The sequence below is a fragment of the Augochlora pura genome, chromosome 8, assembly GCF_028453695.1.
Source record: "Augochlora pura isolate Apur16 chromosome 8, APUR_v2.2.1, whole genome shotgun sequence".
Lineage (NCBI taxonomy): Eukaryota > Metazoa > Arthropoda > Insecta > Hymenoptera > Halictidae > Augochlora > Augochlora pura.
In genome coordinates this window covers 9,749,588-9,770,845 of record NC_135779.1, presented here as the reverse complement: position 1 = coordinate 9,770,845, position 21,258 = coordinate 9,749,588, and the positions used below count along the sequence as shown (strand labels likewise).

The following is a 21,258-nucleotide window of genomic DNA, read 5'->3' as shown; positions in this document are numbered from 1 at the left end:
AAGCATTTCAATGATTTAAATATTTCTACACACTATGTAACTTTATAAAAAATATTATAATCAGTCTATTACAATTTTATTTTTCTTAGCTACAAGCATTTCTAATTTATTGAATGTACATTATAAGAGGGGACTATATCACTGGACATTGCCAACTCTGTATTAAGGCTCAAAGTGGAAAGGCAAGAGAATGACAGATCTTAGTAGTACACTTTTACTGAATAGTCGTTGTACAATCGCTTGTAGCGACAACAAAGCGGTAACAAACAGAAAACTGGAAGCATGTACTATTTCGTTACAGTGCGATGTACAAATTAGTTCAGAAGAAGTGTACTACTACACCGAATGGATATAAGATTTCAAAGATAGTATGTGAAACATTTTAGTCTAACGCTAACGACTCGAGCGAAGGAACTATCACTGAATGTGTCGCATTTAGAACGCTCAATAAATATTAAATAGATGTACAGATTGATATAAATATTATGTACATAATTACATTTGACTTCAGCGAGTCGGTTATACGACTAACGCTATTCCATTATGGATGCTTCAACGAAAATATGCATCAATTCAAATTGTTCTACAATTTGTCTAATAGTGTACCCTGATGAGCTCAATTGTAATATATAAATTGAGCTTCATCGTTTTGTACTTTGAAAATTATGTGGAACTAAAACGACATAAAACATTTCGAACAAGAAAACATTTTTGCGAACATATACGTAGTGTAGGCGTTGGAAAGAGAACACCTGACTAAAACTTGGTACAGAAAAAGAAATGGAACTCGTTGGATGAAAGTTTTGTCTTATGAATTTTTTCATTATACTTTAATCTACAGAAAAGTAATCAGATATCCTTTTTCTTGCGGCTTACCCTACAATTTTTTAAATTGCATGTGAACTTAACACAGGGGAGCATAGGTATCCGTCAAGTCATTGGAGTGTCTGAATGGTTTACATCCTATGCGGGAAGACATACAAACAACGGTAGCGTTTTAATTCTTTTATACAAAAATATACTCTGTAAATTTTCAACAGGTCTTTTTCACGTGTCTAGGATTTCGTTTTGTCAAGCGGTAAAACGTGTATAAGACCAATAACAAGCTGTTAGAACGTCTCGGCGTCATCGCAATCACGTGTGTCGTGTCCAAACACTGTAAAACAATCAAGCAACATTATAAACAACAGTGGATAAACATAATAAGAAAGGTGTTAGATTGGTTAGTTTGAGAGTAATAGTTGCAGCTTGAAAAAAATTTAATAAAGTAGGAAATAATATACAAACAGAATATATAAAAGTATATAAAAACAGAATTGTTATGGATAGATTTGTCTGAAGTTTTTTGGAAATTGTAGTATTTTTTTTGTAGAATATTTCAAACGCTTCAAACTTTTTCTTTGAGGAGAAAATATTTGATAAATAGATGCCACAAGAACCGCGATTTTAATAATCTTAAACAATGAAATCTTACTTTCACAGTTTTCGCAGTACGGTCTATCCGCGGAGACCTTTTTTGGAGATTTTGCTACTTTCTCTGTTTCCAGGAAGTCTTGAGCTTGACGTGGGCAATCTTCTGTTTCGTGCAAGTCGAATTGATCACAAATATCACAGAACATGCGTGGCGCAGCCATGCGTTTCTCTAATGTATTTCTAAAATAAAAAACAATTAATACATAACGATTTCGTTATCAAGAACGATGACTAATAAAATAAGTGTTACGAACTGGGTATAATCATCAGCTTCATTAGCAGGTACTCCCATTTCGAGAACCTCAACTTTACACTTTAGGACATCATTTTTTCGTTGCATATCTACTATTACAGAATTCAGGAAGTTTATCTGAGTTTGAGCGTTCTCATTTTCCTCTTTTAATTTTAAGATATCGATATCTTGATCGACTGAAAGACGGTAATAAATATTAAAACAATTTCAACGATTAGTAATACAATTTTTGTCTTCATTAATAATACCATTTTTACCTATGTGTTGTTTCATATCACCGCCACCTACCTGAAATACGAAATTTAGTATGTTACAACAAATTTTAATGTTAATGTCACGGTTAAAACTTACATCATAATTGTTCTTCATATTCTCCCGACTAAGTTTCAGCTGGTTCGTTGCTTCAACATATTTGGCAACAACTTGTTTATTTTCTCGTTCCCTAAAAGAATGACAATTTATGTTTAATGTCGTTTCTTAAAAAATACTTGTAATTCTCTATGCACTTACAAATTATTTTGCTCTTCTTTTAATTGAACGGATTCTGCAGACATACGGTTCACTTTCTCCATCAGGTTTTGCATATTCTTCTCAGCTTCTTTCTCTTTATTTTTCATAGTATTCATTAAATTTTCGATCTTTTGTTCTTGATCTTTCAGCAATTTTTCAAGGGATTCTTTGCTATTCAATAAATTTCCATTCTCTTTGCTTACATCATCCAGCATCTGTTTTTGCGCACTTTCTAAAACTTTGATTTGTGCTGTTAATTTGTTAAGCGACGCTTCTTTATCATTCAAATCGTTAGCTTGCTTATCTATTATGCTTTGCAGGCAAACTTGCTTATGCTCTAATTCAGAATTCTTCTGAAGCATATTTTCAATTTCAGTCTGTTTGGATTTCACCTCAGACTGTAACGCATTTTGTAATTTTATCACAGATTCGTCTTTGGCATTTTGTAACTCTTTTATCGTACCTTCTACTTCTTGAAGAGAACGAATTCTTAAATTTAATTCTTCTTTCACAGTCTTCAATTCTGATTGCAGAGTATTTATATTAGCTTCTAATGAAATCTTCGTTTGCGTTATATCTTTAACTTCACTCTCCTTCATTGAAAGTGCTTCTTGCATTTTCTTTATTTCTGCCACACTACTCGACTGTTCCTCTTTCATGGACGTAATAGTATCGTTCAGTTTAAGTATTTGTGCATCAGCCTCCTCAGCTGACTTCTTCAATTTGACAAGAGAATCGTCCTTAATCGTAATAGCTTGCGACGCATCGCCTAATTTTTCTTGAAGCTCTTTAATTTCATTGGACAGTGTGTCGACAGTACTTGTAAGATCCTTATCGACAGTTTCTTTATTAACTATTAGAGCTTCATTTGTTTTTTCTAATTCTGAGAGTTTATTTCGAATAAGTTGGAGCTCAGAATCCTTTTCAGCTATCGTAGATTCTAATTTCTTGTGACTTTCTGCTTCAGCACTCAATTTCTCGGTTAACTCTTCTATAGACCAGCGATTGGCACTTTGATCTGCTTCTAACTTACTTTTTAATTTCTGTAGTGCTTTGGTTTCTTCTTGAAGAGCAGCTGACTCAGTCTGCAAATTGCCAATTTGTTGCTGCAAAGAAGCTGTGTTCTCGTTGTGTACATTTTTCAATGTATCATATTGTTGTTGCATGTTAAGAATTTCTTCTTTAGCATTCTTCAACTCAACGGCTGTGTTAAGTGCTTCTTGTAATTTCTCGTCGAGATTATGTTTAACTTGTTCACTCTCATTTATTGCTTTTTTAAGCTCATCATTTTCTGCTTCGAACTGTTTTATTTTTTCCAACAGTTCAGAATTTCTACTTTCTTCCTTTCTCAAGTTAATTTTACTAGCTTCTAATTCTGCAAGCTCTCTTTCTTTTGCTCGCAAGTCTTCATTGTACTTCATCAGTTGTTCAGAGGAGTCTGCAGAGGTGCTTATCAAATTTTCAATATCTGCCTCCTATAGTAACAAACAAACGATTGAATTGTGCTGTACAAAATATTTAAACACGCAAAAAGAAAATTTTACCAACCAATTTTTCTTTTTGAGCTGTAACTTGTGTTATTTTATTCTCCGCATCGGCCACTTGTTCAGTCAATTTCTTTACATTATTCTCAAATACGCGAAGTTCGCTCTCCAAATTGGTTTTAGTTTGCTCTGATAATGCGAGAGCATCTCGTAATTCTGCAACAAGCAAATCAGTAATATTGACGTACTGAAATAAAGGAAATCTGCAGAACATAAAGTATAACTTACCCGAAGTCTTCTCCTTGAGATTTTTTATTTCTTCATCCTTATTCGCAAGAATTGATTTTAATTCAGCTATATCTTGTTCCAATTTGCTCAGTAACATGGACTTTTGTGAAATGTCTACGTTAGCTTCACTAATGCACTTCGACTGCTCTTCAATTTGGATCTGATAACGTTTAGTTATCTCCTCGATCTCAGCGGCACTTGTTGAACGTAGTTCCGAGAGTTCTTTTTCCTTTACTAGCAACTCTTCGTGCAACTTCTTCAATTCTACGGAGGAATTTGCTTCCGTGGCCATCAAGGAAGCGATATCTTGCTCCTAAATTAACAAAATATTTATGACTAATAAAACTCATATTTATAAACCAGATACATACCAATTTCTGCTTTTCCTGAACTATCTTGAAGCTATCTTCAGCTTGTAATTGATACTCCTGTATTTGTTTGGAAAGCAGAACATTCTTCTCTTCCATTAACTTCAGTTTCTCGCTCAATTCTGCAAAACAAAGTTCCATAGAAAGTAAAGCATGATTCTTTAACATATTTCGTTCACATTATAAGCGCACCTTCGAGTTTTTTTAAGGCAACGATTAATTCTTCATCTTTTCTTTTATTTAGATTTATTTGAGTTTCCAATTCAGCTTTCAGACTCGCTTCTGATTCTTTTTGTGTCGTATTTTTTTCCTGACTCTCATTTAATTTAGCCTCCAATTCCCTAATTTGTGCTACGCATTGTTCTACAAGCATGGTCTTCTCCTGCACTTCCTTCTCGAGACTCGTCTTTGTTTCTTCCAGACACTTGTTTTGGTTCTGCACATCTATGATGATGCGTTATCGTATTAATTTCCAGGAAATTAATTTTGTTTTTGTAGGTATACCCAGCAATCGATGTCGAAGGATTGAAGCGAGCTTTCAATTCAAAGTAGATCATCATAAATACCTTCCAACAGATTTCTGTTCTGAGCAGCATTGGAAACTTCATTGCGAAGACGAGTCAGTTCCTCCTCGGTTTCGAACAGCTTTATACTGTCTTGTTCGAATTGAGCGACACGTTCTCTCTCCTCCGCCAGCTGCTTTTCAAGATCTTTGATTTTGTTCTCATTTACAGTATTTATTACCTAACGACAAACATGCTTATTTAGTATCCGGATGGATCAGTCCGCGCATACATCAACTAACACGAAGAAGCGCATCAAGATATACAAGAGCACTGTTGTTTACTGTGTCGAACAGATTATGTGAGAGAGGCAACGATTCGATACAGTACAAAGATGAGAAGACCTCGTGATATACTTATGAACAACTGTACTTGAGGTATCATTTAATATTGCCGTGTAACAACATACAACAATGTGTAACATGAATCAATAGAAATAAGTACAAATAGAAAACAATATTCAAAACAAAGTAGGTAATAAATAAATAATAAATAAATAGCGTTGATTCCGAGAGTTCTCGCGCGGGAGCTCAATAAACAAATTACATACTACTTCAGCATAAAGGAAGCAATTACCGAAAATCTAACAATTATTCTACAGTGCACCGCAAAGCGTATTAAACCCGCACCTTCTTCCTGACGTAACTTAATGATCTATGATACAATTCCTATTTTCTAAACTCACAATACTATTCTTCTATCTTAATGTATATGGGAGTCTACACGAACATCGAGTTCTATTTATAATTATATAAATTCCGATACTTAATGTTAACCAAGAAGTGAAACAATTAGTCGTGAAAGCATTGAAGAGGAGTGTACTGCGAAATGTCACAGAAATTTCAAACCGAGTTGCGGTGAAATGAAAAATGATATGACTACAGTGAAGATAAGAGAAGCGGTGCAGAAAAACAGCATCATCAACCCCTCCTCGGGCCCAAACGGCTGCCATGGGATACTCACACATTGTTCAGTTCTCTCTTTCTGAAAATAAAACGATAAGTTTCTTGCGTTAAACCCACAGGCTGGACAGAAACGTTTTTTGTGCCGTATGCGGAATTAATTTTCATTTTAATTCGAATACAGTCACAAGCATAGCTTCTATGTCGTACTCTCGCTTCCAAAATCTAATTTGCACGTATATTGTCCCACCCGCCACCACTCTTTGATTATAGTAAAGCTCCTAATTCTATTCTAACAGAAGCATACTAACATTTAATCTTGAATTTTGAGTAATACTTGCGTCTCCTTATAGTTCCACTATGCAATTGTCGAACCAGTATTTAAAAAAAAAATGTTAAAAAAAATAAATGGGAAACGGAAATTCGATTAAAGAAAGTAAAATGATGAAGGCGATGAGAGTGTTTCATTTGAGTATTTGATAAATTTTAAGAGTCCCTAAATAACCCTGTATTCTTGGATGTCTATACGTACCTTTTATTTTATTGTGCATATATTATTTTTTAACACATTGTTCATCAAGATTCAAATTCATTTTGTCTGTTCGAATGAATTTTTCATAGAAGCTTCTAACTAAATTGATTTGACAATCAATGTGTTAAAATGTATTTTCAGAATCTGTATTCTGTTGTGACCGAAGTCGTTAGATAGTTAAGACCTATACCTGAATATCATCCTTATTGACAGATTCTTCTTCGAAGCGAAACAACAGGTCTTCGCATTTCCTTCTCTCCTCCTCCAGCTGCTGTGTTAGCGTACTTTTCTCTTCGAGCAGCTTAATGAGATCTGCTTCAGTTTCTGTGACCGTTTTTTGCATTTTCTCTCGATACTAAAAGTAATGTAAATAATTAGACAATCTAATTCTTCTTTTGCAACTGTTAATTGCATTTACTATTAGTAAACTCCAAATTGTAGCCAGACATAGCAAGTACCTGTTCATATTCTTGCTTCAAAGAGAATATAGTTTGTTCAGCTTGATCTGCTTGATTAGCTGCTTTTGTCACACGTTCACGTTCTAAATCTCTTTCTCTGCGCAGCATCTCTATCTCCTGCTGCTTCTCCTTCAGAGACTCCTAAAATGTTTGAAACAGATACATAAAAAAGTGATTGGACATTGTCAAATAATCTATATTAAAATATGTTACGCCTTCTATATCTTTTTGAAACTTCTTAATGTAGGATTTGGAAGAATGGGAGATGCGCTTACTGGAAAAATTAATATCAATTATCATATTTCCTTCATTATGGCAATGTATTTCAATATTGTACATTTAAAGTCACTGCGACTAAGTAGTGAAACTTGGACGGAAATTAGTGATATGCTCTGTCATCAAATTATGCATTAGTGCACATGCATTCTTAGTTAATTGACGTTTTTGAACTTTAGTATTATTAAAAATTGGTGCATAGTAAAAATCTTATGTAAAACATTTTTTAAAAAAGAGCAAAGAGATAGAGAAATGAATCTTGATTCATATAGATATAATTAAATACATGAAAAAATGAACACTTTCTTTTAATTTAAAGTCTATGTGGAGACAAAGCAGATATCAAACAGTTCATTATAGTACAAATTTGATGACATTCAATTGAACAAAGTGACTACTAAATAAGAATGTATACTCTTATAGGCACAAATATTTTTTTTCCATCAGATTAATAGACAATAATCTGTTCTACGGTTAAAATTAAATATTTTCAAGTAAATGCCCACGCTCGTGGGAGTTGGTTTCTAAGGAGACTATAAGGGAATGGATAGAGGATTTTATTAAAATCATGTACAGACATCAGAATGCTATTCTAAGCTACTTATCTAAAAACAGCGCTAACAATTACATTCTATTGTATTTGCTAACTATATAGGTCGTAAAATTGCGACTGGTTGTATTGTAAAACGTTGTTATGCTTAATACTCGATAACAAATAATCACAACACGCTTGTTAATCTATTTCTACGCTAACAACTACTTAAACAGCGCTTTACGTGTCACGACCAACTAATTGAACGTGACAAATAAATGTTAAAACATGGTCTCACCTGCAGGGCGGTTAGTGCAGGTGTCGACGTGCGCATACCAGGCCTCTGGAATTTCGGATGCAACAAAAACAAAAATCGTTTCATGCACAGCCAACAAATCAAACTGCATAATTCTGTTCACCCCTGTCTTCGATGAACAAATATAATTGGCAAATAAAAAACTTTGATCCTGTAAAGTCTCAATACTAACAATGCAATAATGTTAAACAGATGACTCTCACTCTGTCTTCACAGAAGTGTCAACATTACAGGATTAACAAAGCTTGTCTGTAAAATATAGAAATATAACAATGATCGCTTGGATCCTAAAATATACTTGAATCTATTAAGCTCAGGTATCTATCGCTCGGTAAAATAGTTCAACAAATGATAAAGTTGCTACAACGACAATAACAAGAAAAAAAGATAACTAAAACATATACGTACACATTAATTCAACAAAATTACTATAAATCTAATCAACGTAAACAGCAAGCTAACAACAGCTCACATCAACAGCTGAAAAACGTGTTTCAACGCAGGCTGATCAAACAACGTCACGCATAACTCAGCAGAAACGCGTTTGCACAGTGAACAGTGCTCAAAGCAAGTAGAGGATCATTCATTCGAATGCCACCCAACACATGAATAAGGAACAGTGGGCATAAATTCTTCATTAGATAGAGGATCTCTATCTAAAACCTGTCCGCTTCAAATATTGCTACAACATGATGTAATATATTAACAATGTGTTCAAGTTCATTTGAAACAGTATAATTTCTCAAATCGTCCAGAGAAGCGATCCTCCGATTACTGTGAGCAGAGCACAGGAAACAGTAGAGATAGTAGAGTAGTCTGCGATCAGGATGGAGGATGCAAGCTGCGGTACAGGTCATTCCCTTCATTCTGGCACCGTGAATCTTACCCTCGGCGTACTGATACCAGCCCTGGCAGCTGTGCTAGCTGTGCTGGCGATGCTTGACAGCGATAACAGTGACTCTCTTGAGCCTGTCTTCTTCACCGACGAGTTCAGGGCGGCGCCGGTCGGCCTGTGCACCATGCAACTTGTCCTTTTGCTCGTTGGAGAACGGCTGACCTTGTGCGCGGGTGCGAACAGCCCGTATTTAGGCCGGCACTCGAAGTACCTGAAACAGTGCTAAATTATTTAGCGGATGGGCCCGAGGAAGATCTAATAAATATTAACACAGCTAAAATTTCGCGTTAAATATCTACTTGGTGATTGACAAGATTTTCGTCTGGTTCAAATACTTTGAATTTGTCCTACTGTAGGCGGTCTAATCCAAGTACCGACCTACTGAACGTCTTTTTAATATTATGTATGGTACTCTCGCTGTAAGATGCATAGATGCAGACCTGTTGTCTCCAACGGAGCCATCGTTCTTGCCAACAGGATCATCCAGTTCCACACCACACCATTCGCCAGCAGCAAATTCCGTGGTACCCATGTACCTGAGGACACCCGTCTTGCTGCCTTGACTGGAGGATACTATCACCCTGTCGCCTATCCTGAAGTCTCTCTGCGACACCGTGGACGATAGGCTCGTTGTCGACGCGTCTGTGTGACGAGTTACATTCGTTACAGACATTGAAATCCTTCGGTAGACCACCTCCCTATCCCCCCACCTGAGGCAAATCTACCACAAGGAGTACCTCTGGCCCCTCTCAAAGAAAGGGATGTCTACGAATGCAGTTAGGTGTTTCTTTGTAAGATTTCTTCCATTAAAAAAGAAGAAAAAATCTACCTGGAACCTCCTGTGCTCCGACAGAGAGATGTCGAAGCCGTTCAAGGTCACCTTACCTTCGCTACTTCCGTTTATGGAATTTCCTTCGAATTTTTTAGATTTTCTGAATATATACATATATATATAGGGGAATCAGGAATCAGCGGAGTAATGGGTGGAGCAAAGAAAGAACATACAGCATGGTGAGGGAGAACCGTTCAGTGATCTTGAACGGCCAACATGTTCCAGCCGGATTGTACAGAGGAGATGCTTGGATCTAGACTCTAGGTTCTTTTATACGTTTATTGACGGTATAAGGGGGTAAGGAATCGGCGCAAATCCGATTTATTTACTAAAAATACTAAAACACAATGCGACGAGCAATACGACTACATAGATAGACATCTAAAGACGCAGCAGGCTCTGCTGGAGCAAGCACGAGGACGGATTTCGTTACGAACATAATCTCAGCTTCGTTAAGATAGGAAGCAGCGAAGCCACGCCCACTCGGAGCAGAAAATCGCCCCTGAGAACAATCGAAGGCGGTTCCGAAGCAAAGGGCGCTCGCGGCCCGTGCCTGCACCACCAGATCAAGGAGAATAAGTGCGTACGAAGATAAACACACTAAGGACTACAGCTTGCTACATGGTTAGGTGGTACACTTACAATAATAAATTCTACTGAGCGTTCGTACAGTGCGGTCTACGTTAATCTACGTGCGGTGTGATTAGGGACGATCTACGGTGATCCTCGAAAGCCGGGATCCGTGAAATTTTGCAGTTCGTTATATTCGGGGTAGGACTGTCGATGGGAGACTGCAAAATTCACGGAGATCCAAGGTCAACGGGGTAACTCCGTCTTCCCACGTTTACCGGGCTCGCAGCTTTCGACGCCCCGACATTCAAAGCAGACTACGGGCGAGGAGAGTATCTCTTGTACCGATCCTTACTTAACGAGGGGCAGATGGTCCTCCCGAGGCTTCCCTTCATGCTGTCCGGCGGTGTCGTCGGTGTCCTCTGCGTTGGCGACATCATCGAGTCGGTAATCGGCTCCCTGGTCAACCTGGTCAGCCGCGAGAAAATCCCGCGCTTAGCCTCGCATTGAAAGTAACGGCAGCCAGCCACCGATCCATCGTTCTTTCCTGAAGCGCATCGACTTCTCATCAGTCTTTCATCTTCTGACAGGTCATGTTTCTAACTTCCGTCTTTAACCATACTTTTGCGATCGACGATCGATTTTGGCTCGGGGATCGGGAAATGGTTGCGTGAGAATTATCCAGAAAGGATGATCAAGGAGGGGGGCGGGGGGTACTCTGTGATGATTTTTCTACGTTCGAAATCTAGACAGTCAGAAACTAAACTCTTAAGTTCAGTTCAACATCATTCTTTGTTAAGACAAGGCCTTTCATAGCACTAATTATAGTCAATTCAATTGTTTAAATAGAATTTTCGTTATTGTAAATAGATTATACGGTTGCTGAAACTTTTTTGTACACTTTCAAAATTTAAATGTAATGCTTTAGAACGACTACGATCCTATAATGGCTTCGCATAAGTTCTGTATAATTTTTGTAGAATGTATGATTGTAAAATAATACGCGATAACGAAAACGATGTTTGACAGTTTTGTAGTTGCGTGTTAAAAAGTCCACGAAGTCAGTCTCGAGTCTTGCTTAGGCTACACCCTCTAAGGTGATCGAACCTACTTTCGAGTGAAAAATGGCGGGTAATGGGTCAAGGATCATTTGATGATGATGGATCTTACCGATTGGTTCGTCGAGGACCACTCCAGCCCAGTCTCCGGGTGCGAACTGAGTTTCCCCGATGTAAGCGATCGCACCAGGTTTCGTGCCGCCGACCCATACTCGGTCTCCTATTATAAAGCTGTCGGTGTCTTCTGTCAGGACGACACTAGTATCTGTCCGACAACGACAAGTTCGTTTAATAGACTCAGGGAATTTTTATTCGTTCGTTAAATGTTGGAGAGCTTTCATTTCTTTATTAGGACTCGAAGGTGTTCCGAATTTTTCTAGTTTCTCTTTTAAGCATTTTTTGAACCCCTGAACCCCTCAGTGACTTCTCTCAAAGGCAATTCCATTGTGCGATTTAATGCTAGCGAATTATCTTCTATAATAATCGACACTATCGATAATCTAAGGATTAGGATGAAGTAACACTTTATCTATCCAAAATTTGTTTCCATGCAAATCTTCTAAGAATTGAAAGATATGTTAAAATTAAAATTAAGTCGCATATAGTTCTAGATTGTAGACGATTGGAAACAATTAAATAATTATTAGTAGACAATGTGTTAACAATTTTCCGTAACGGTAGTGCTGTAGTGCGGCATGCAACACCGGTGACTAGAACGCGTGGTAAGACGTCTTGTCGCTTGGACACACCAAGATGGCGAACCACGGGGCAGACATCGCTGAAAGAAAGCCCAATTCTACGTTATAAAAGGGCTGCAAGATTTCTTCAAGTTTTTATAACGCATTAATAATTAACGTACACTGAGATAATTCTGAGGATACTTTAGTTTGTGTCTCCTTCGTCACTGAGGGGAACTCGATAGAAAAAACCCAGGATTTCTTTTATTCATATAAATCGTGGCGCTGCTTTAAATATTACTCTATACACGTAAAGATTTTAATTGTCGTTGAACTGGATTTCCAGGCACAATCTGAATTGGAAATCTTCCTGGAGTTTCCCAATTAATATGTTTCTGGGAACTTTAGCGTTGAGATTAATGAACGCCAGTTGTAACCATGCAGCAATGTTGCATTCTTGTAAAAGCCTTCTCACGATTGCCAGCCACGTTCACAATAAAACAAACATTTTGAAACAAGCTTGGAACATTCGTGCTACTGACTGAGACGGTACGTGATTTTTAAAACGATGCTGGAACGATGAACACGATCATTATATGTACATGAATAATAATTTTACAGAAACGACTCGTGAAGGAATTGAATCGATTGTACAGTTTCGGCCAGTGTTTAAGGTTCCAGCATCGTTCTGGGACGGAAGATAGGAAAACAGAAATACAAAAATCAACGAAGCACCCACCTGATCCTCTGCGCAGGCCAGCCTCGCTTAACCGACGGCCGTGCGTTTCCCAGAGATGTTCCATCTGGTCTGTGATCATGCAAAACAATGCAGAAACAATGCAAATCGTACCGGACAAAAGCATGCTTTCTCGGGGACAAGCTTCTACGTTTCCATCGACCAGCTCGATAGAAACTCGTTGGGCAAACCAAGGCGGACGTATACAATAAACGTTTCACAAAGTAACATCGATTCACAAAGTAACAAAGAGACTTATATGTATAAATCACGATATTAATATTCAGTATACATTACTGCATTCGATAGTATTCAATCGTTTATTCAATACACTTGATCGCTTAAATAAGTGATCTAATCCAGACTAAAAATCGGTACACTTTTCTACATGCGCTAAGGAAAATATCTACATTTCTGAAACAAGACTTTTTTTCCAAACAAACGTTTAAAAACAATGACCATTATATTTTTAGAAAATAATTCTGAGAAACACTTCTTCACTTCAAATTTTTTGCATGTACGATGATAAATTTACGTTTCCTCTGATTGCGAGACATGCTTAAAGATCGACAGAGCCGGGTTTTGAAAATAATCGAGCAATTATGTACAATTAATGTAGATGTGTTTTCGAACGGTGCTCAGTGGACTGATCAACGGCGGCGCCGTGTCGCGTCGTGTCCCGGCAGGAAGTTAATTTCATTCCCAAGTGGACAGTTATGTAAAAGAGCAATTAAGAAGGTGTGTTCGCCTGTTATGATCGATCGGCCCCCCGAGATAGATCGTAATATTCGACCGGCTACCGTGCGCCGAAACGAAGTTGCCGTGTTTACACAGGCCGTCGAAACGACCGGCAACAATTACGCGACCGCAGATAAAGCTGTCTCGTTTTTAATTCAATTAGAACGCAAGTCAAGCACGTTATCTCACCACCTCCGATAGAAAAAAAAACCGAGAAAAATACCGCGATTCGCGATTTAATTAATAATTCATGAGGGAACGTGGGCGAGACGGTGGTAGTAGGTCGTTCGCGTGGGCGGCTATGTTTCTGTTCGACGAGATCGATCCGCGATTAGAACGCCGATCAATCCGCTGATTTTTCCTTCGGCGATCGATCGGAATTTTCGATGTACGAATCCTTTCGGTGAGAATTCGACGTCCGTTCGTAGCAATAAGAGCGTCGCGGTCGTCGCAGGATGATAAACAAAGGGTTCGTTCCGTTTGTAAATAAAGCTATTGTTATTATTACAATTTCTTGCTTACGATAGAATTCGATCGATTGTTTCGCATAGATTTTAGAAAGCTTACTTTCAGATTCAGAAATAATTATCTGCGACGCGTTTTATTGTCAGACGAATATTAAATACACATTTTTCAAAGAGCCTTTCTGCAAACAAATGAATTATTACTATCAATATTTCGTTACAGTTAACCTCGTGTTAGTTACACTCGATTCACTGCAACAACTATCCAACGAAAACTAAATCTACGTTCACAATTGTCGGTCAACGCTACCAAAAGGACACGTTGAAAAGAAAAAAACACACAGCAACAGTGTTCCAATTCTCAAATACTATATATAGAGTAAACGTCGAATGAATCACCGTCATTAGAAGAATGATCGAAAAGGAACACCGATGTATCGGACCTTGAGAAGTCTAAAAATACCGCGTTCCAAATTATTTTCAAGACACGAAGACAATGAATACTTTCATTGTGTTTTCACCGCGCGTACCTTGGCAGGCTCGAACTTATTTTTTGTTTTGCAAAAATGGCGGTCCGATCGGACGGAACACGGTTCGTTTTCGGGAAAGCGTCGCAGCACACCAAGGATCTGTGCATCGATCCTACCGAAATAAAAGCAGTGCCAATCACCATGACCGATCGTAACGCGATCCGCGTACGCAGTCATACAATCTCGATACTACGGGGTCCCCATACATAAGCAAGGTTAATGGTGTAAACCTATTCGATTACTACCGCCGCGAACAGGTAGCAGATTTGTTCCTGGAATCTAATCTAATGTCCGTAGGTAATGAGATCCGAATGAATCTGTGATCCCCATCTAGAATCGATTATCGCTCGAGCCGAACGGTCGGCTCACGTTGATCTATCAAGGAACTCCGAACTACGTCGGCGTTTCGAACTTTTCTACGATCACGCCGCGGATCGATGCAGCAGGATGATTGATGGGAACGAGAGAGTTTATTCAGAAATCGAAGCTCCTAGGCAACTGCAGTGCGGAACAGCACGCGTTTCCCGCATTCAACGACTTTTCCGATAAGATCGAACGGTAATTAGTTTGCTTCCTTCGCGAGAAATCCATCGATTAATTATGAAATGTATGAATACGCATTTTGATTCTGCTGCTAAGATTTGTATTGACCTTGTTTACATAACGTGTGCATACAACAGTTATAGTTTTACTAGTCTTTTTATATATTAGCAAATTTTATAATGTAAAAATTGTTTTGGAACGTGCTACAGCAATTTATAAATGCCAATTACCACTCGGGTGCAAAGGATTGATAAATTATGAATCGTTGGAATTAATGTCTCAAAATTTATCAGACAGTTATTATCGAGACCAGAGACTGGAAGATTACAGATAGGCAGATAAGAAGATCTATCTCCAAGATCAGTGATACTAACCTGTATCGATCGTCGAAGAGACCTTTTATAAATCGCAGAACATTGCAAAAATAATGTTTAAAGATTTACAGGGGACATATGAATGTTCTTTATATTGAGTATATAGTTTACATACTAAAAAATAAGCTTTAGAGAAAAATTGTACTGTCTGTACAAAAAAATTTCCTATCGTGCTGAGTTCCACGCAAGAGGATTCAGATTTCGATTAAAGTTGCAACATCATCGGCGCCATTTACCGTTAACCGATACCAAAAACTGCCGACGTATGCAAATCGGGCCGAAAATATGCGACATCTTCGGCCGTGTGTCCGCGAGCTAGTTATCTTCCCATATTTAGGCGACGGTGACACGCCGGTGTGTCGATCACCGTCTGGCCGATTGCATCAGAACGAGAGATCGTCACCTTAGGCGATCCTGATCTACGAATGCTAATAACGAGAGCAGCAGCAACAAAAAATGTGTAAACATGCGAGTGTTATGCTTGCCGCTGGCCGACACATGTAACGACGGATCGACCGAGGAATTTCAAGAATGCTGGCGAATGAGCGTCGAATTTTTTGTTAAATATTAAGATGTCTACTTACAATAAATACTTGAGCTTGAGACGCTAATTCTCGAATCTCAACAACGTATTTAAAGTTTTCTAATAGTTTTTTTTTTTCAAAATCGATGATCAATGATTAAAGATTTATGAGAAAAATCGTTTAAAAGTTATACTATACTTTGATCCACAATCCATGCTAAAATTAATATTTTGCAAGAATCTCTGATCTCAACGGTTTATCTATAGTTTTCTAATAGTTCGTTTAAAATCGAGGAACAATTCAAAATTTCTGAAAAAATTGTTCAAAAGCTACATTAATCTCATTCACAATCCATGTTGAATTGAATTTTTTATAAGAGTCTCGCTCAAAAGGAACTCAGAAAATTAATTAGCGAGTCCTGGATATCAAAGCAATTTATCAGTGATTTAATCCATCACCTCCTGAAGGTGCTTCGAAGCAACGATGAAACAAATGTACATATACTTATTCTTAAAATTTGTTGAGGAAAAATGTCCCATGTCCAAGAGATATGATTGCTCTCAACACAAAATGTTACACAATGGTCTCCGACTTCAAAAATCAGCTGCGATTTAATACTAAGAGCTCCCAAATTTAAAATTCTGGACGAATGTGGTTGCGGCTTTTGCTTGTGCAAGCGAAGCAGCCAAAAAAAAAGAAAATCGCGCAGGGTCAACGTCCTATAATGTGCAAGAATTGGGATGCGTCTTGGAACTAATCCAGCAAGGATGCTTGGCATTCGAAAGTGCAGAAGCCTGCAGACGCCACTTTCATCGATTTCCTCGACAACAGTCGGGTCGTAGTGCAGACAATATCGAGTATCGTGAACGTATCCGTTTCCCTGTCAAGTTGAAAATTGACATCATTACCTTGGAACTCGCGATCGCGTTGCGAAATCCGAGATCGAACATTCGTCGACACGATACCCCGGCAAGAACGGGGTACGGGTATAAATGCATATAGGGTGGATGAATACTACCTTGGACATTTTCCAAACTGTAGGAAAATGGGAGCAAAAAAAAAACTGAAAATGGTAGCTCGTTTTTAATCTAGACAAAGATTATGCAATTGTGCACAAGGTTGGCTGAACTAGTACTGAGTATGCATTGTCTGACCATGACTTGCCGTATCTACTACAGCTTTAAGAGTCCGAGTTTTGGGGATGAAAAATTCGTAAAAAACTTAGAGGGTAAACTACTAGCGACCCTCCAAGTCACTTCAGTAAAGATAATTATTTTTGCAACTGAATTGCAGTTACTTGTGGAAGATAACATTTACCTGCAGAGCCACAGAGTTTTAATAAAACTGTTCTCCTCTCACTAATTTTCAGGGAGATAATAAACGTGTTCTAAAACTTTTCTAATGTGTTTTGGTACGTTACCTAGGTATTGTTCTCACAAGCACATGAAATCTGCAGCCAGGTAATAGCTATAGTATAGTTATTATTGATTAAAGAAGCACAGGGAACCGCGGCGAAGAGCTGCCGTTTTGGAGCGATTGCGGCGGTGAATTTTACCAGTTTACCCTGTATAAATCATGGGTGGTTCGAAAAGCCCTACCGGATAAGGGAAGCGGTCTCGCACGTGGGAGGAAAGACGAAACGGTTGGATATCGAGCGTACAACAAACACGCCGGATTGCATAACCGCATGCGTCATCGCGGCGATGATGATGATGACTGCACCGTGCGAGGTGCACCGGCGTGTGTCCCTTCCTAGCACCGCTGTTCTTGGATGAACCAATAAGGCAAGATAAGTGCCCTCGATTCGTGGAGCCACGAGCTTTTGTACGTGCGTCGCGTTTGTCTCCTTCGCAAAGGCCTTACACCGATTCATAACACTGTTCGTAAATTTTAATTAGGTTTCTCTCGTACCTATTCACTCTCTCGTATACATTGCAAACACCAACGATTCCCTGAGTTCAACCCTCGCAGCAATTTTTGGCTATTTTCAAAATCTATGTATGGTTAGAGTATGCGAATCTTAGGTCTCTTTGTTAACATAAATTTCGTCAAAATCGAAGCTGATCCTGAAGAAGTTATTGGAACGCGTTAGACAGTGCTATTCTGAGAATTGAAAGATGAACAGATATTGGACATGAAGTTACAAGGAAATAGAGATGAAGATGTTTAAGAGGTGACTCTGTAAACAAGTCCTTGGACTTTAAGAAACGAGATTGGTATTTTCGAGTTCCAGAGACAAAGATTGCATTGGATCATACAAGAAATATTGATCCAGGCAAATGAAGATCCGTGGCGTCGAATGTTCTAACTGAATGAGTCTTACTGAAGAGTATACAAAGTGATTGGAGTTGAACGAAAATCGCAGTAGTCTGAAGACGACAATAATTAAAACGTGCAAAATATATGTTAAAGTTACATAGCATCGTAAATGTTAGAGGAAACCTCTTTATGATGGAACTCTATCCTGCATCTTATATCACAGCCAAGCGCATAATCACTGAATATAACAACCGGGATAAACACTATGAATAGTTCAAGATTCCAAGAGAGGATGAAAAGATATATAAAACGAAAAAATACCTTCATTTAGTTTAAATTAAGATACAAGATCGAGATATTCGGACCTGCGTCAGGCCAAGGCGAGTTGTAAAAGCTAGTATGTCGAGTATTTCTGTTAGTAGTAATTGCACGAGCACGAGGTATTCACTAAACGATCGCAGAGAATCTTTTCCAGGAAACAAAGCGCCCGCGGTGGGACCGTTTGTTAGTGGGAATAGTATTTACCAGATCGCTCGGACGAGATCCGTTGCGGTGAGAGGTGGAAGAACGACTCGCGAGAAATTCGCGGTCTCGCGCTTGTAAAACCACTCGTTCACGCTCGTCTCAGGGTCTGGTGGGCGTACTCGATCGCATGGCGTGGGGAATTAGACGCGTTGAGTGCCGATCGAGCTCGATCTTTCATCTGGATCAGCTATGGTGACAGTATTACAATCGTTGGACTTGAACTTACACCCTACACTTTCGTTCCAAGACTTTCATTCTATGATTTACCAAACCATTCAGTCTCTAAGAAACCAATTGCAATGTCTAAGAAATCAATTTCACTCTCTAAGGAGCCAATTACAGTCTCTATTTGATTTGCTTATGCTGAAGATCCTAAGCCTAAAACGCTGATCTCAGAGATTCCACATTGGATTGCTTTAGCAATTTTAGTAACAAACATAGTTTTACAGGGACCAATCACTCAATTTTGTTTAGTCTGTAGATCCTAAGCCTGAGCTGCTACTCTCAGAGGCTTCTCATTGGAATGCCCTAGTCACTTCAACAATAGATATGTTTCTGTAAAGTCCAATTTCAGTGTCTATATAATTGTGTCTACCTTTGAAATCCAAACTTATACATCAGAAGCAATAATTCCAGAAGTGTCACCTTATAAATCCTCTTAATTGCCTTGTAACCAGAAAGATATTAGGAACACCATTTACTGAAGCATTCTATTCATTCAAATTCCTGTATCTTCAATAATAGCATTGAATACTAGGTGTTGCTAGTTCTTATCTACTAATACTGCCTGTAATTGTAATATGATTTAACACGATTGTAAAGGCATCATGTTTTTATTTGGTGTTTACATTCTTACTTATAGAAAGACACACTGTAAAACTGTAATGTATTACCAAATAACAATACAACAGAGTTGTTTCAAAACATGCGTATATTATTAAATATAACAAATATTATTATTAAAAACTCACTCATAGCAGGTCTTGGAGGAGAAGGTGGCACTGCCGGTCTTGGCGGCAGATTGCTGCATGGCCGACCAATTTTTGAAGGTGGTCTTAATCCTGATGGTTTTGGCTCACCCATCTTATTTATATTCACTTATTGTTATATAACTCTGAAACATGAAAATGAATGGTTAATGGAACTGACAAGAAATCACGCACAAACATCTATCAAATGTTTGCAAATCAAGTTGAACATATTATTATCGAAAAAACACGGATAACATAATAAATCTAACGTTTTGAAATATTTTAAGATCCACGCAAATTTCTACTTTGCAAAAGTTGCAAATAATCATTAATACAGAGACTATAACTCACGCAACAAATTGACAATTATTCCAAAAATGATCAAACATTAAGTTTTTGATTTTTGCTAGCAATTTTCATTTAAAAAATTAAAATAAAAAATCATATCGTCGTCCCATTCAATGTATTCAACGTGAAGAGTCGTTATGGCTTTTTAAATTGTTATCGAAACTGAAATCGCAGATACGCTTACGCAAACTACGCAGAAAGCATATTTATTGCTTGACATTCCTAGGAAATCGTGTGAAATGATTTCCTTTGTTTCGTATTCGAAGATGAGATAGTTTGAGAAGCGAATTTCCGTTCGAAGCGGATATTATAACGTTAAAAAAAATGTCAAACGCAAGAAAGGTTAACCTGCACGAGATCGACGATCACGTTTCGAAGGAGAACGCGTCGAGATGCTTACCTTATTTAAGCGTGACGTGATGCGAACGCGCACAATCAATTAACATATTTCATAGACAATTGTTGGAACATCACCCTGTCTCGACGAACCAGCACCGCGAAATATTTCGCACCGATTCGCACAACGGTTAACGGAAAAGTGACAACTCTTGGCGCCAGTAGCGCCGTCACGGTCTACTTGCGAGTTAACTCGTAATTTGCCGATTTTACCCTGGTTTCCCTTGTTCCCTGACACGATTATTGCAACGATGAACTTTTCCTTACTACTATTTCCTTTAATATTTCCAGCAAATTAAAACCAGATTCGTTATCGTTGACGATACCAGTCAGACGATAGCAACAGAATCAATAATCAGGATAAACACGTTTCTTCGCTTAGCAAAAATGTTATAGCAACAATGCACCTTGCTCTATTTTTAGCTGTAAATATTTTTTCTATTACTACAATTTAAAATAATTTCAAGAGGTCACGTCTATTTTTATGTACTTCGCAGCTAAAACATTGTTTGCCGCTTGAATCAAGAACGGATGAAATGTGTAAAAAAACGCAAACTGCAATGAAATGAAATCATTTAATAACGATTTTGTAGCATGTTTTATTTAGGAAGTCTTGGTGTCAATAACAAAATCTATGAGGAAGTCTAGTATTTATATAAACATGTAAGAATTTGTAGCCAAATAATACAGAGAAACTTTTTACTTTCTTCTTCAGACTACACTGATTAACTTTCAGTAGAAAATGCCTGCAGCTCCATCTCTGTAAGAACGTTCAAAACTGTTACAATTTTACCTGTAGATTTTAAATTACATTAACTAATTATTGATATTCTCCTTGTTCGTTATAGGTTTACAATCAGTTA

At 38.0% G+C, this 21,258-nt stretch overlaps 1 protein-coding gene across 6 annotated transcripts; it reads right to left on the bottom strand.

Moving 5' to 3' along the window:
- Nucleotides 1-37: 37 nt before the first annotated feature.
- Nucleotides 38-20,541, bottom strand: Clip-190 (Cytoplasmic linker protein 190). Of its 6 annotated transcripts, none has more exons than XM_078189702.1 (22): nucleotides 20,400-20,541; nucleotides 19,652-19,794; nucleotides 12,727-12,795; nucleotides 11,423-11,575; nucleotides 10,608-10,799; nucleotides 9,291-9,492; nucleotides 8,842-9,061; nucleotides 7,938-7,982; nucleotides 6,832-6,972; nucleotides 6,564-6,728; nucleotides 5,903-5,923; nucleotides 4,943-5,120; nucleotides 4,569-4,820; nucleotides 4,380-4,498; nucleotides 4,009-4,321; nucleotides 3,785-3,936; nucleotides 2,237-3,711; nucleotides 2,078-2,168; nucleotides 1,975-2,014; nucleotides 1,728-1,902; nucleotides 1,475-1,653; nucleotides 38-1,156 (listed from the first exon to the last, which is right to left on the bottom strand). In XM_078189702.1, the coding sequence occupies exons 2-22, from the start codon at nucleotides 19,761-19,763 to the stop codon at nucleotides 1,110-1,112; spliced, it is 4,341 nt and encodes a 1,446-aa protein (XP_078045828.1). In that variant the 5' UTR covers nucleotides 19,764-19,794; nucleotides 20,400-20,541; the 3' UTR covers nucleotides 38-1,109. The 6 variants fall into 6 exon arrangements, with proteins under 6 accessions (XP_078045828.1, XP_078045829.1, XP_078045830.1 ...); XM_078189703.1 differs by having other exon boundaries at nucleotides 1,984-2,014; XM_078189704.1 differs by lacking the exon at nucleotides 5,903-5,923.
- Nucleotides 20,542-21,258: the final 717 nt, after the last annotated feature.